The 16,499-nt window shown below is 44.7% G+C and overlaps 2 protein-coding genes across 3 annotated transcripts in view; one reads left to right on the top strand and one right to left on the bottom strand.

Annotated features, from left to right (window-relative positions):
• The window catches only part of LOC125298155 (histone H3-like), a 781,614-nt gene that overhangs the window by 389,426 nt on the left and 375,689 nt on the right, over positions 1-16,499 (bottom strand). The gene's annotated exons all lie outside the window — the stretch shown is intronic.
• ugp2a (UDP-glucose pyrophosphorylase 2a) lies at positions 34-16,346 on the top strand. 2 transcript variants are annotated; one of them, XM_048248817.1, is made up of 10 exons: positions 34-238; positions 2,307-2,431; positions 4,907-5,014; positions 10,872-11,063; positions 12,487-12,620; positions 13,086-13,383; positions 13,834-14,031; positions 14,524-14,766; positions 15,217-15,321; positions 15,555-16,346. In XM_048248817.1, the coding sequence occupies exons 2-10, from the start codon at positions 2,333-2,335 to the stop codon at positions 15,660-15,662; spliced, it is 1,485 nt and encodes a 494-aa protein (XP_048104774.1). In that variant the 5' UTR covers positions 34-238; positions 2,307-2,332; the 3' UTR covers positions 15,663-16,346. The 2 variants fall into 2 exon arrangements, with proteins under 2 accessions (XP_048104774.1, XP_048104772.1); XM_048248815.1 differs by lacking the exon at positions 34-238 and adding an exon at positions 914-1,136.

Raw genomic sequence — 16,499 nt, 5'->3', positions numbered from 1 at the left:
ATAGAAGTTGGCTCATGCAGGTTGGAATGACGCACGTATTGGCTGGGGGACAGTGTTTGATGAATGACCTGTGCATGTAAGGTCTGATTTCTGGTCAGACAGGCAGCGGGTTATGTGGCTGCTCTTTTAGTGTGCACGTATTTAAAGTCTGCGTAGTTTCGTGGTGAGCCTTCTCGCCCCGAGTAACCAAGCACTGTCCTTGGAGTTCTCTTTTGGAAACCAAAGTAATTTGTACAAGGTGGGTAAATAAACAGGCTCCTTGCATGGAGAGTCTCATGTGTGGCTCTGCTCGTGTGCTGCTTGGCCCTTCATGAACAGAAAGTTATTCTAAAACGAAGAGAGGAGGAGAAGTCGCTTGCCTTTTCTTAAACGTGCTCCTAACGTTGCCCAGGCTGCAACTCACCTGCCAGTCAGCTTGCTAGCACTAGCTTGACACAGCCGAGCATGAAGCACTGTTCTGTCGTTTTACTGCCTGGTCGTCTACGATCGACTACAGTGCGAACTGCCAGGCACCATGAACTGTGAAGTTTAGCTCTGTGTCTGCAATAGGATGACTTGCTATTCAGGAAATGCAGGGCCGGGTAGATTTAATTAACGCCGCGAGTTAACCTGCACACAAGTCTTTTCAAAAGCGCTTGTCACGTGGATTTTTGTCTGCAATTGCATCTGGTTCCAAGTTTGAAAACTACCTTGTACCCCTCCTTGATCCCACTATTGACATTGCAATGCTAATACACTCGTAGCGCATCGGTTAAAAATCTAAAGCCCTATTTTAGGCAAAGTACTTCTCTGTCCAAATGACTCAATCAATTACAGTGGATAGCTCTGTGCTTGGTGAAAGTGGGAGGGGAAAGGCAGGCAGAATGCCAGTCCATCTATTTGGATGTTGACAATGGGCTGGACTTGCTGATGAATTGACCGTACAGTCCTCTGCCACAGTCTCTTTGATTGCGTCTTCCTCACACGAGCAATCACCTGCTCGGTGTCCCGTTAGATTCTTTGCTTCTCGGGTTGGGTTGAAGTAGAAAGTCCCATCTAGGAGGACCAATTGCAATTCTTGGACCACTGCAAGAGAGTTGAGTTGCGTTTAGTTGAGTTCGTCCTAACTCAGGTGATAGGAATGGCTTTCGTTCCAGGTAAGTTACTGATGACCTTAGTTTCTTACGAAGTTTTACATTACGATCTATAACTCACAACCACGCTCAGACGTTTAGAGACATACTTAGAACGTGCCTGACATTTAAATCACTGGAATGAATAAGGTCACTTTCTTCAAATGCAACCTCTGAGACTAACATGAAGAAATAGCATGCAGATTACATTACAGAACACATTGTTCGCTCTTCTGATTAAGCCTGTGTATTCATTGGGATCCAAGATAGGATAGATTGATTTGAATGTATCATAGACTGTTTGTAATGCTTCTCAGTGCAACATGTGTCTGCATTGTTTTTGTTTTTCCCTCCTTTAATACACAAGTCTTACTTATGATTCACATCACAACAACCACACACACTGAACCACTGTGTATTATCTTCATATAGGTTAGGCCTAAATCTTGATTAATCAATATTGTGATAGAATATTACTCTGCAAGGACGTCTGAAAATGTGCTGACAAACCAATTGTGTGGCTAAATAAAACCGATAACACGACTGTTCTCATTCTGTATCATACGCTGCAGCAAATGGTCTTCATAAACAGTTGGAAGGTAGATGGCCATCTGTTGACATTTCCTGTGTGCCGTATGGGGACGTTTGGGACTGTACTCAAATGTCATGGTTGGATTAGCAGAATATTATTGCGTTTTTTATTAGGCCTGATGTTGCTTTCAGTTTTGCAGTGCAGTTTCGTAAGTGAGTTTGAGGGAGTTTTCTAGGTGTGTGTCTGTGATTGAATGTTTGACACATTGTGGCATTTTCTACTAAAACGTGTTGACTGGGCTGAATGTCCTGATTAATGTTTAATCTGAAACACTGTGGACTCTGTTTCTCACTTCTGTCTGTGATTTTCTATGTTTTCTTTTATTTGCTATCTTCTCTCTCTCTCTCTCTCTCTCTCTCTCTCCTCTCTCTCTCCTCTCTCTCTCTCTCTCTCCTCCTCCTCCCTCCTCCTCCTCTCTCCTCTCTCTCTCTCTCTCTCTCTCTCTCTCTCTCTCTCTCTCTCTCTCTCTCTCTCTCTCTCTCCATGTCCTCTCTCTCTCCTCTCTCTCTATCTCTCTCCCTCTCTCTCTCTCTTTCTCTCCCTCCTCTCCTCTCTCTCATCTCCTCTCTCTCCTCCCATCCTCCCTCTCCTCCCTGCTCAGTAGGGGTTGGGTAAGGGCACTAACGGTATGACGGAGTTCCAGGAGAAGATGCGGCAGCAGCTGGAGAGCTCCATGCACGCCGAGCTGGACAAGCTGGTCACCACCGGCACGGGCAACGACGCTAAGGTACACACACACACACACACACACACACACACACACACACACACACACATATATATATATATATATACACACACACGCATATATACATGCACACATACACACACAGACACACACATATACATACACACACGCATGCACACATACACACACACACACACACACAAACACAAACTCACACACATGCATGCACACACTCAGCTCCCCCTCTCTCAGGCACATGCATATGAACATAGACATACATATCAACACAGGACACATAGTCTGGACAGCTAAGCCCCTAACTGTGCCAAACAACAGTCTTTGCTTCAAGCGTTTGTCTGCTGTATTGCAGGGAAGAGGAGGCCGTGGTGGAAAAAGTAGGACTCATGGCACTCTGTTTCTCCCCCAAATTATTATACCACTGCTTGGTCAACTTTTCTATTGTGATGCACACTTTAGAACGTCAATTATTCAGATAAGAAGTAGTTCCCATTTTTGGCCACATTTCGCTTGTATATGAATTCGCCAAACTCATTGTGAAGTTTAAATGAACGGTCACGTTGCATCAGAACTATAAATTAGCGATCTGACAGAAGTTCAGGACTTAGCAACATTGTAGCATATGACTGAGGTGGCTTTAAGCTCAGTTACACGGCAGTAGGCTAAGTCAAACAGTGATTTTACAAAACTGAGGTTCATCCTGGGATATCCTGGGGAATCCTGGGATATGCCCGCTTGACAACGAGAGAGATGGAACTAATGACTGGCCTTTGGCCATAGCAACCATCCATTTAGAGCTAGTAAATCCAGTTTGTCCTGTAAGATAAATTAGTCGAAATGTGGAAGAAAGAAGTAGTTCTACAAACATGACAGTTTTAGCGAACAAAAGGTGGAAATTATAGCAGCAAATTAACACAACACAGGTGTAACAACAGTGGTATAAGCCGGATAATGGACTCCACGGCATTAGGGTATCAGAAAAATAATACATTTCGAGGTTAAATGTCCACTTAGCTGCGCATTGTAGCCGCATTACCACCTCGAACGTGCATTATTTTTCTGATAACGGATCGCTGTGCAATGTGTTATCCCTTACATATGATTCTTCAATTAGGAGCTGAGTGAGAGTGAGAGTGAGAGTGGGGGAGGGAGGTCCAGTCCAGTCCAGTCCATTCCAATCATGAGGGAGTGTTTCCCTCTCTCACTCACACACAAACAAGAACATACTTAGAGGCACTCACACCAGATTGTCAACGCCTGAATGTCCAAACAGCCAAGTTGAACCAAGCTCATTAAGTGGTCTGCCACAGACAAGAGTCTTTGGTTACAGAGGTTCATGAATATTTCACTCAAGCTGTCTATTTCTGTCCCAGGGACTGGTTATGTAATCCTTACACAGACACAGAAGTTATTGTCAAACGTTGAATTTGCTATGTGCAGCGAAGATCTGTATGAAAAGTCTTTGATGCACAGACTGTACTGCTATCTTGGCATTTACTGTAGTAGCGCTTAAATGTTTCCAAATAATTCATACAGTATGTAATGAAGTATTGTTAATTAGTTTAGAATTTGTCATAATTAGTCATTTAGGTAACAGTCAGGTAACATGTTGAATGTTACGGGGTATTTTAACACAACATACTTCACTCAAACTCTAGAATGCTATCCGGAAAGGATGGAGTCTTCTCCACACTCACAATGATTCTGTTCTCTACACCCACGAGGTAAATGCATTGAGAGGAGCCAGAGTAGTATCTCAGTTCGATTCCTGCCCCGTGGTCCTTTCCGGATCCCACCTCGACTCTCTCTCTCCCACTCACTTCCTGTCATTAAAGGCATAAAAAGGCCAAAAAATATACTTAAAAAAAGCACCCAACTTAGGGTGATGGAGCCTTCTCCATTGCTGCCCTTTCCCTCAGGAGAGAAGACTGCACTGACTTGTCTGTATTCAAAAAAACCCATCTCTTCAGAACTGCTTTTTATGTATAACATAATGTTGCATATTGCTTTGATTTTTATGTTTTGTTTTCTTCTATGATTGCCTTTATCCTGTTTTAACTTGTATGTAAAGCTACTTTGAGGATCTAGAAAAGCACTCTATAGGTCAAATGTAAAGCTACTTTGAGTATCTAGAAAAGGGATAATGTATAGAACGCCGGTCATTATTGGGAAAATAAGTCCCGACAGGGTGAACCGGACCCCGATGTGTCAGCAGCAGTGAAATTAATTAACATTATTATTATTTGTTTTGTTGTTGTTATAATGTACGTTCACACCCCTTCATATGGCTTACTTACACAAACCAGACAGGTGCTAGTTGTTATTAAGTGCAGTGCCCAGTTTTCAAACACACACTCTCCTGTTCTCTCTATCCAAACACATACTCACCTGTTGCTGTCATCTCTATCCAAACACATACTCACCTGTTGCTGTCATCTCTAATCAAACACACACTCACCTGGTCGTGTCCTCTCTATGATTCTGTGTGCTCTTCAGATTGCCCAGAAGGACTTCGAGGGCTTCAAGAAGCTCTTCCACAGGTTCCTGCAGGTGAAGGGCCCCTCAGTGGACTGGGCCAAGATCCACAGGCCCCCAGAGGAATCCGTGAGTAACCTCACCTGTCCCAAATCCTCACCTGTCCACAAAGTCCTCACTCTCACACTATGACCGCCTTTGGGATGGAGTGTGATGTTCTGTATAGCTAGTGGGATTGTTTTTGGTCATGAAATGATGACCCTTTATAAAATTTTGTTTAATCACCCTGTTTCAAGGTTTGTTTTGGACAGTCTTTGTTCATCGGTTTTGGTCACAAGTTACAGTATTTCCAGTCTTTGCCTTATTTGAGAGCCTTTGTGTGATGGTGTTCATTGTTACCTGCTCTTACCTGTTGTCATCTATTTTTCATTTTAGTTTTGGTGCCAATACTTCTATTTTTTTATTAGCCATACAGACCTACGGTATATAGATAGATAGATAGATAGATAGATAGATACTTTATTGATCCCCAGGGGAAATTCAAGATGGGGATGACATTCTAGTGGTATTAGTAGAAGTGTTATGTTGTTACAGACAGTAACTTTATCAGTCATGTGTGTCAGACATGACACACACACACACACACACACACACACACGTGTTAGACTTGTCACATGCTCACTGTTGGCTACCAGAATTGAAAGTGCCCTATTTTCGCCATTCAGGATGGCAATTGTGTCACGTTACAGCCGATAAGAACATGTGAGTCGGAATAAAATGTGCCGAGGACAGAGGAATAATGTCCTTGAGACTGAAGTTACAGAAGGAGGGGTGTGTTTGGGGGAGTGGGGGTACGTCTGGTGCCCTTCCTCATCCCTGCCGTTGTGGAGTGTTTTAGAGGGGGATAAAAGAGTCCATTCTTGAGTGGGTCGGCTCTGCTACTGCAGAGCAGAGAGGTCTAGTAGTCAGGCAGGGGCCCCATGCTGAACACTGAACAAGAGAGGGGAGAGGAGGTGGAGAGGGGAGTAGAGGAGAAGAGAAGAGGGGATGGAAGAAGAGGGGATGGAAGAAGAGAAGAGAAGAGAGGTGGGGAGGAGAGTGTTATGTGACTTCGGCGCAGGGGGTGAAGAGGTGGGGTGGGGCGGGGTGGTGTGAGGGGTTTTGGAATGGTGTCAGGCGGCATGCCTGTGTAGAGGGGGGAGGGAAGGAGGGACAGAGAGAGGGAGAGACAGAAGAGACAAGGAGAGGGAGAGAGGAGGACTTTTGCATATACTAGATGCACTATAGAAACCAGGCGCAACCACAACTGCAGTGTTTGCATGTGAGAAGAGTGTGACTGATCGTGTGTGTGTGGTGTGCCTGGTGACGGTCTCCACAGTGATGAATGAAGAGGTTCATGCACAGTGAACTGAGCTGACATAGTTTATCCACATGGCAATGAAGTTTATCTCACATTTCTATATATGGACTCAAAAGCCTCTGGATTTGCATGATGTCACATAACTTTATTTCTTAACAGTGTCATTGCCAGCGTGTGTGTGTGTGTGTGTGTGTGTGTGTGTGTGTGTGTGTGTGTGTGCGCGCAAGATGTGCATAATGAGATTGGGATGCATCACCCATGACATTTCCACTGTCTCTTGCGCCCCCCACTCATTTCTATAAAATCTGCCTCCACTTTCCGCTTTGAAATACCCCTGTGAGTAGAAGGTTACTTTATAAATAGCCTGACCTCTCCAGCATCCTTACATCAACAGAGAGAGGAGAGAGAGAGAGTGCAAGTGCAAGGAGGAAACAAAGAGAGAGAGATAGGAGAGAGAAATTTAATCAACAAACAAATGAGGGAGTAAAGTGTTTGAGAGAGAGAGAGAGAGAGAGAGAGAGAGAGAGAGAGAGAGAGAGAGAGAGAGAGAGAGAGAGAGAGAGAGAGAGAGAGAGAGAGAGAGAGAGAGAGAGAGAGAGAGAGAGAGAGAGAGAGAGAGAGAGAGAGAGAGAGAGAGAGAGAGAGGGGGAGTGTTAGTGACTCGATAGCGCCAATCTTGGCTGACATTTCCCTCATCAGCCAAACTGGTGACCAGTTCTCCTGAGTGGGCGTGTCTTGGTCTGGTGACCTCGCAGAAAGGCAGACGGCCTGTTGTGTCACTCGGACTTCACGGCGCTCCACAGGCATGCCTCGCACCATACTATACTGGGCTGGACGTGGACGGGCTTGGCTTGGCTTGGCTTGCAGAGGAATGTGAAACCCAATCTCTGCACTGATCTTTCCCCGACACACACAAGGTCATCGTGCACGTCGGGCGGCGGCAGCAGCAGCAGCAGGTCCACACCTCAGTCTGACTGCTCTGCACGGGCCCGTGGTCTACTACGCCAGGGTTAGCAGCAAGCCTTTGGAGAAAAGCGTCTGCTGAATGAACAGATGTAATGTAAAAGTGGAAGCCTCAAGAGGAGGCTTAGCCTTATAAATCGGCCTGTTTTTTTGCGAAACTGTAACTAACCTACAGTATGTCGCAAACCCTGAGCGAGCAGGTGTTCAATCACACCACCGCTCGCTAACGCCACCGTGGGCTGAGCTGCTATGTGCAATACGATCTCCTCACACACACACACACCACTGCTGGAGCTAACCTTGACTTCCAGGTCACCTGGCACCTACAGCACCTTACAAAACCCCAAAAGGGGGGGAAAAAATATGATTTCGCCCTTGATAGATTAGCATGTGCACACTAGTTGGACTCTATATGCCTATATCATTTATATGCTTATATATAAGTGTGTGCATCAGGCTTGTTAGGAGTCATCTGAGTCACAGTGTGGAATATGATCTCAAACGCTACCGCTAAAGCTAACATTGACGCTGAGCCAGAGTAGAGTGCAGAATCATGCCAGCCAGTGTTCTAGAGCACTGAGAGACCATGTGCTCTTGGACCTGACCCTGGTGGTCTATTTATTTATTTTTTACTTTATGTCTATTGGGTAAAATTACACATTCATATAAATCAATATGACATTTTCATTTTCAAATCCAAAGTTGTTTATCACATCTGATGGCCCAATATTAAAACAGACAGCAAAATAAAAAAAAGTTTTTTTTTTTTTTTTTTTTTTAATGTGTTTTCCCCTGTGCTGATATCTCGTTTTGTAATACACTTATTTGACTAGGCCTATCATGCTAGATATAGCTCCCTCTGATCTGGCCCATTAAAGGCGAACTATGCAGTTTTTTTAGCTTCATTTACCTTAACAGCTTCAGAGTCATTGGAATGGTCATATGGCTTTTTTCGGGTTGAATGGTGGCTATCTCGCTTCCCCCTATGGCCTGTGAGCGGAAAAACCACCCTTGCAACTTTGGGCCGGCGGGCTGACGGCCTCAGTGTCAGGAAGTATAACGAGTGTAACGAATTGCTTTACTGCATTCAAATACACATACACGCCAGGCACCGGCTAGAAAAAGGTAGCAATGGAGGTTCTCAGACATTCGTCATGACAGAGAGCCAGTGAAAAGAAGCAAAAACTGAGAAAACAGCGAAGTAATTGCCAATACTTCAGTTTGTCTTTAAAAGCTCAGCACTGTGGTGCTTATTGGCTATTAACTGTTGGTTGGGTATTAATGTACATCTCGTCCTCAAAGTGACTAAAGTTGGGTATTAATGTACGTTTGCGTCCTCAAAGTGACTAAATGCAAACTACATGATCTTGTATTGCAAGCACACAGCGCTCTGAGTCAAGCATTCCTGTTTAATTTGCGTGTACAATTTATAGGCTCTGCTGAATGGGGCTTGTTACGTAAAAGTGTGTTTGCTCTATGCCACACACACACACAAACACACTCATACACACACGCATGCATGCATGCATGCGCACACACACACACAGTCTGGCCGGCAGGCACGCATATGAGTTTGTATTGGGGCCCACAGGGCTGTTGACCTTATCCCAGTTTCCCAACACTAGTCAAAGTCAACATCACTGATATCTACCTCCCTGTCTGTCTCTATCAGTCTCTCTCTATATATCTCTTATTTATCTCTCTATCTATCTATCTACTGTATCTATCGTGAAGGATGTGGAGTATTTCAGAATGAACCAGTGGGTAGTGAATGGTGTAGTTAAAGTCAGCCACAGTGTAAGATCTGTGATGCGCTCTCTCTCACACACACACACACACAAGCGCACAAGCGCACAGACACAAGCGCACAGACACACACCCAGCCAACACTAGTAGTGCACATCAAGCGAGCCCGTTCTATATTTAACACTGTTTTCCACAGCTGTAGTGCTCCTGGCCCCTAAAGGTCAGAGACATGCCATCTCGCACACCGATCTCCCACATTGTGAAACTCCCACAATGCAGCTGTGCCTTTCGGCACGTCCTCAGCTCTGGGCTCTGGACTACGAAGTGTCCATGTAGAAAACATGTGATGTCGGCCAGACACGTTAAGAATGTCAAATAGACGTGGTAAACATGATAAAATATTTCACAAGAAGTAAAAGCAAACAGCTGGTCTCTTGGTTAACAGTAGATTTTTGAGGGTTTATGTGTGTTTACACTTTCAGGTCTTTCACCCTGTTAAAAAGTCTGTTCGCATTCCTATCAAACTTTTCTTCCCCAGTCGTCCGTCCGAGCGGGGTTACATCAGTTCAAGCTGTAGCCTGGACCATGAATGTTGACCGGTTCCAAACCGTAGCCTCGTCTCTGGGGTTGGTGTTGCTGCTGACCGGTGATTCATTGCTCTTAAGCCCTTGACCCTTTCCAGCCCTCCGCTGATCTCTTTTTCTCTCTCTCTCTCCATCTCTCTCTCTCTCTTTTCTCTCTCTCTCTCTCTCTCTCTCTCTCTCTCTCTCTCTCTCTCTCTCTCTCTCTCTCTCTCTCTCTCTCTCTCTCTCTCTCTCTCTCTCTCTGTCTCTTCTGTGTGGAGCTGTACCGGTTGACCCTGATGAACGTGTCAAGAGGTACCAAAACGTTGGCCTAATGAAAGAAAACTATTTCATTGGACGTTTTTTTCTCCTTGTTTGGTGCTGCAGCAAGTTGCCATGACACCCAGGGTCTATTCCTCTCTAAGACTTGGCCGTAGTGAATTCTGGGAAACAGGCCAGGCCTGGTTCGGTTCTATTCATTCATTCAATCATTCATTCATTCATTCATTCATTCAGTTGCATTGTGGGTCTCTTTATGGATGGACTCTCTTGGTGGTCAGTCTGTCCAGGTTTAACATTGACTCTGTGCTGTGAAGTGAGGTGGCTGCCCCTGTTGCTATTGGACACACGTTAGAGGCCTTGCCAACTGGGTCTGTGTGTCTGCCCATTGGGCTCGAAAGGGTTTCCATGGCGATGCTGTGTCATTCCGTGTTAGTGGTCTGGCTACCGTTCGAGAAGAGGAAGCCACCTATTAGTGATCAAGTTTACAACTGCGTGTGTGTCTACGAGCCACGCTTGCTGTCTGGTTCATTTAGCTCTCCTGGACAGTGATGAACTGTGCAATGTCCAGTTCTTGCTAAGGCTACTGTAGAAAAAAAAAAAACATTTATGTGGTGATCAAGTTATGAATGACCTAGAGAAGGCCTCCAGGGTTTCACTGATGTTCTACTCCTTCAGTTCTGGAACAAAGCCTGTTATCACTGCGTGCTCTGTTTAGTGGGGAATTAATTTTTTTCCCTCTACTCTTAATAATATATCTACATTCCATTCCAGTGGCTTATGTAACCATTGTTTTAGTACTGTGCTATTGTTGTGTTGCTTTTGCTGCTTACACTTGTAATTTGTAAAATGTAAAGTTTCCCCTAGGGTAGAATAAGAAAAATGACTGGATGGAATGGATGGAAAAAATTACATTGGCCTACACATCCCTTAACATTCTGGTCCGATGGAATATGTGTGTGTGTGTGTGTGTGTGTGCGTGCATGCGTGTGGGCGTGTTTATGTTGTACATCTGCGTTTCATAACCATTGTATTGTCCTCTCCTCTGCTCTCTTCTGCTCTCCTCCGGTGACAGATCCAGCCGTATGACAAGATCTCCGCCAAGGGGCTCCCGGAGGGCATCCCCGAGAGGGAGGCCCTCAACAAGCTGGCCGTGGTCAAGCTCAACGGAGGCCTGGGCACCAGCATGGGCTGCAAGGGCCCCAAGAGTCTCATCAGCGTCCGCAACGAGAACACCTTCCTGGACCTCACCGTGCAGCAGATCGAGGTACGACGGAGGAGAAGGTGTCGGGATGAGGTTGGGTCAGTGCGTGGACACGTTGAGTATGAGTATAGGGTGTCCACCAAATGCGTTTTTTGTGCTGACAGATAAACACTTGACTGAAGCCCTCTGAAAATGAGGTTGAGGGCGCTGTCGGCGCCAAAAAACGTGATTGGTGGACTCGAGCCCTAACGGGCCCAGGTGGGCTGCGCTGTGCTGTGGAGCAAGTATCCACACTCGGGGCCCAAGTGCCCCAGGGGACCCAGGACCCACTCACTTCTTGTCTCTCTTCACTGTCCTGTCTGAGTAAAGTCATACAAGCCTTTAAGATATAAAAAATGATAATATAACAAATGTATATCTAAATATATTTTGAAAGTATATTTTAAAAAAGAAACTCAGCCATGTGTATGTAGGTCCTGAAAGACACAACACATGGGATGCAATGCTCATCACAGCAGTGTGATGGCTCTTGCCCAGTGGTAAATGAAGACCTCAAATGAGGCAAAGCAAAATAGGCGTCTGTGGAGAGGATTTTGCGTTAAAAGAGAATGCTCAGTCAACATATTGTTGAAGCAGCAGGAAGGACGTTTTCGTTTTCATTTAAAATGGATTTAAAATTGGATTTCTGAGTTTATACTTTTTCTTTGTGCTCTTGTTACAGTGCAGCTTTCTTTTAGGCCACACTGCAGTTGTAGTTGATATTTTTGTCCTAGCATTGATTTTCCACTCCATAAAGTACCTTTGGTCAGGTCGGTATGTTTGCCATGAGAGGTGGGTCAACTTTGACCTTTAAACTGTTTAAATGTTTTTTTTTCCCATGCATGGTTATTTGTATATATGATAAAAATTAACAAACAAGTAGATCTTGATGATTCAAGATCAAGTTTTTATTTATATAGTTGTGAAATCTGTTGAATTTATTGACAAACGATAGTCAACATTGGACAGGAGGAAAGTGTAGCCAGTGTAATCCTGCCGCCAATGAAGGTCTCCCTCTAGTGGTCATAACATTACCAGTTTTTAGGTCTGGCATGAGAGCCTTGGGAATGCTACTTTAGGTTATAATTGAGTGTTAGCAAGATGACATTGTATTGCAACATCTGAAGAATCTGAAAACTTCCAAAGGTTTCAGATATTTCATTCATTCATTCATTCATTCATTCATTCATTCATTCATATGTATTCCTTCATTGATTCTCTTCTTCTTTCTTCTCATCCCTCCTCCTGTCTTCCCCTCTTTTCTCCGCCATTGCCTCCTCTTTCATTCTTTGATTTTGGTCTTCTTAACTTCTCACCATTCATCCACTCATCCACTCATCCATCCATATAACCTGTCTGTCTTTTCCTCTTTGTTCTTCTCCTCTCATCCATTCATTCATGTTTCTTTTCTACCTTTCTTTCCCCCACACTGGGCCTCCCTGTGCAGCACCTGAATAAGACCTATGACGCAGACGTGCCCTTGGTCCTCATGAACTCCTTCAACACGGACGAGGACACCAAGAAGATCCTGCAGAAGTACACCCACCACCGTGTCAAGATCCACACCTTCAACCAGAGCAGGTGCTGCCTCTCCTCCTCACTCTTCCTCTTGGCAGCCTCTGGAGTTTGAGTGCCTGTTTAGCGTTTAAAGGAAGCGCTGTGCTCCTCCGTGCACATTTGCGCGCGTCAAAGTTGTACGCTGTTGACGCGCGGTCTCAATTGTTGGGAGGCACACGACACCCCCCTCAGGTGCCGCGTTGGTGACGCAATTCTAAAAACCAATATCCACACCTTCTACCCTCACTATTCCTCTCACAAACCTCTGGAGTCCAAGCACTGGAGAGCATTTAGTGCAGTTAGTGTTTAAGACTATCCCAATAGAGTTCATTAGGTCATTGGGGGCATCAACTTTTGAAAAAAAAAAAAAAAAACATCGAGAGAGAGAGAGAGATCCTCTTTTTTGTATATGTCTATATGATTAATATCTGTAATGTTTGTACAAACATGAAGGTGTGACATACAATGTACTGCAATTTTTTTCCCCAGGTATCCGCGCATCAACAAAGAGTCACTGTTGCCCGTGGCGACCAACCTGGGCCTGACTGGCGAGAACGCGGAGGCCTGGTACCCGCCGGGTCACGGCGACATCTACGCCAGCTTCCACAACTCGGGCCTGCTGGACCAGCTCATCGCCCAGGGCAAGGAGTACATCTTCGTGTCCAACATCGACAATCTGGGCGCCACTGTGGACCTGCACATCCTCAACCACCTCATCAGCCAGCCCGCCGACCGCCGCTGCGAGTTCGTCATGGAGGTCACGGACAAGACCCGCGCTGACGTCAAGGTGAAGACGAGAGGAGGGATGGTTGAATGGTGTTGATGCTATTTTGTTTAAATAACGATTCATTTTTAAATATATCGTTAATTAAACAAATGAACGATCAAATACATATTATGCACATCTTCATAGATTCCTCTTCTGGAATTCTCATTTTCGGTTATAGACGTACAGTATGTTGTAGGATTAATCAAGCAGTAAACATGGCAAGGCACTTCCTCAAGATGACCTGTTCGGTTTGGGTTTGCCTTGCAAGTACAGTCTGCAGCAAATTATTTCATATTCTTGAGAATTATATTATATTATGTGTGTGAGAGAGAGTAAGAGAAACATTTTATCTGAGGATCCTCAAGATAATCTGCTAGTTTAGGGTTTTGCATTGCAAGTACAGTTTCTGACAATCGATCATCGTACATCGACAGACATTGACTCCTATTGTCATCTTATCCTAAACAGGGTGGTACGCTCACTCAGTACGATGGCAAGCTGCGTCTGCTCGAGATCGCCCAGGTGCCCAAGGCCCACGTGGACGAGTTTAAGTCCGTCACCAAGTTCAAGATCTTCAACACCAACAACCTGTGGATCTCCCTGCCCGCCATCAAGCGGCTGCAGGACAAAAATGCCCTGGACATGGAGATCATTGTCAACCCCAAGGTGAGACGCGAGTCGCTGTAGAAAACATGTACAACATGGGGTCATGCACTTGGGTTCTGAAGAAATTATGCCAGCACTAGTGAATTGATGCTTATGGTAGTAAGTAGATACGTTATGCACTAACTAAGCACCTTGCATAGTTACCGGTACTTACTCATTTATGCATGTGTGGGTGCATTAATTAATGCTTAGTTACTTATTTAAAGACTTGCGCAATGCGCATGGATGTTTTAATTAAGGCTTATTAACTTACTTATGGGTGAATGTGTTAAGTATTGTATAGTTACTTAATGACTCACACATAGATATGTTAATTAATGCATTGTGTTAATTTATTAATTTCTTATTTATTTGGTTGAGTTATTTATCCGGGACACAACAAAATAAACAGTGACAACCAAAGGAATTTATAGTCACTCACTTATTACTCCCCTCTCTCTCTCTCTCCATATCTCTCTCTTTCTTTCTCCTTCTCCTTCTCCTCTCCTACAGACACTGGATGGCGGTCTGAACGTGATCCAGCTGGAGACGGCGGTGGGCGCCGCCATCAAGAGCTTCGACAACGCGCTGGGCATCAACGTGCCGCGCAGTCGCTTCCTGCCGGTCAAGACCACCTCTGACCTGCTGCTGGTCATGTCCAACCTGTACAGCCTGGACGCTGGCTCGCTCACCATGAGCCCCAAGCGCGAGTTCCGCACCACGCCGCACGTCAAGCTGGGCAGCTCCTTCACCAAGGTGGGTCATAGACGGCAGAGTGTGGTCAGTGTTGGCAGGGGCTTGTGTGTGGTGTGTGTGTTGACTAGTGAGAGCATTTGGGTATGCTACACATGATAATCTTTTTAATTGATAAATTGTTATTTTAAAGGTCGTTTAGGCATTTAATTAATATTTATTTTATTTTTATATTTCTAATGAGCAACAAATCCCTCATCTGATCCTCTTTTTGGAGGGTTGAAGTTATGAATTTGATACAAATTGTTGGGACTACATTTGTCGTTTGTTTTATGAACCTGAAGAGCTTGAATATGTTTATCATCTCTTCCTTGATTGTTGTGTTGTCCTGTTTGTGTTAACATGAAATGTCTTCCCTTTCACATGACGCAAATCACATACATATCTCTCATGCCTTTTTCCGTCTGTGTTTAAGGGTGTCACATTGCTAAGGTCTGTGTGTGTGTGTTACAGGTCCAAGACTACCTGAAGAGATTTGAGAGTATACCAGACATGCTGGAGCTGGATCACTTAACAGTGTCAGGAGACGTTACATTTGGAAAGCAAGTCGCCCTCAAGGTAAAGTCCATCATTTAAAGCCTAAGGTTTCAACTTCAACTGGTTCAGATTTCAACTGGCAAATACTATAAACTAATATATATAGTTGGCATGTTACAGTTTCTGAAGCATTTATCTGTAGTAAATTGTAGTGTAGATAGCACTGTAAAACCTGTCTATAAAATATAAGAATGAGTTATATTGGCCTTTTGTCTGTTAATGTTCTCATTTGCGGTGTCATATCATCTGTTCAGGGCACTGTCATCATTATTGCTAATCACGGAGATCGGATTGATATCCCTGCCGGAGCGATGCTGGAGAACAAGATCGTATCCGGAAACCTGCGCATCCTCGACCACTGAGGTCGCAGCGACGACGACAAGAAACCAACCAAACAAGCAAACATCACAACAACAAAACAATTAAACCGCACAGACACACAGTTCTACGATCATAATGACCCTAAAACACCCAGATACCACCTCCCCCTGTGTGTGTGTGTCTACCTTTGGAGGAAAGGACATTGTTTGATGTTTATCCATCTGTGTCTTTGTGTCATCTTGGCCCGTCTCTTTCAACGTCCCAAAAAATCCGTTAGACAATCATGCTGCCCTTATGTGGAATGTCTTAGAAATGTGCAGGGTGTAACCCTCTTCTTCCCTCTTCTTCCCCCCCCATCATGCCTGTATGAATGAACAAGACTACCTCTGAACACTCGCATGGGTGCACGCTCCCTTTTAGAACTTGAGACGATGTGTGACCCAGGAAGTGAATGAGTGTATGAAAGAATGGACGAACGAAAGAATAAAAGTGCAACCTCCACTGTTACACCTATATAAGGGAGCGTGACCCAGGAAGTGTATAAGTGAATGAATGGCTGAGGGTGTGACCTCTGCTGTCCCAGACTCCATCCCTGACGTACTGACTGTATTCGTCTAAGCTCGATCTATGCTCAGTTCTGTTGTTACAAGGCTTCCCAGCAATGCCCACTGGTGCCTGAGTTCATTGTGACATCAATAAAGGTGCAATACATGGACTCAACATGCCATCCCTGTGTCTGTGTCATTCTTGACCAACTACACAGCCAAATCACATGCAGTTAGGGTTTGACAAGTGCATTTCTGCTGTGAAAGAGTCATTTACACTAATATTTATACTACGGTACCAGTTACTGAGATGCTATTCTTAAACATGTTTGA

This window comes from Alosa alosa, chromosome 7 (assembly GCF_017589495.1).
Source record: "Alosa alosa isolate M-15738 ecotype Scorff River chromosome 7, AALO_Geno_1.1, whole genome shotgun sequence".
Lineage (NCBI taxonomy): Eukaryota > Metazoa > Chordata > Actinopteri > Clupeiformes > Clupeidae > Alosa > Alosa alosa.
Note: the sequence above shows the minus strand (reverse complement) of the source record. Positions and strands in the feature narration are given on the sequence as shown.

Bases quoted from the DNA above. Each gene is read 5' to 3' on its own strand.
- ugp2a (XM_048248815.1), top strand. The intron at 2,432-4,906 runs GTACACACACAC...TGTGCTCTTCAG, and splicing joins GCACGGGCAACGACGCTAAG to ATTGCCCAGAAGGACTTCGA. The intron at 13,384-13,833 runs GTGAAGACGAGA...TATCCTAAACAG, and splicing joins AGACCCGCGCTGACGTCAAG to GGTGGTACGCTCACTCAGTA.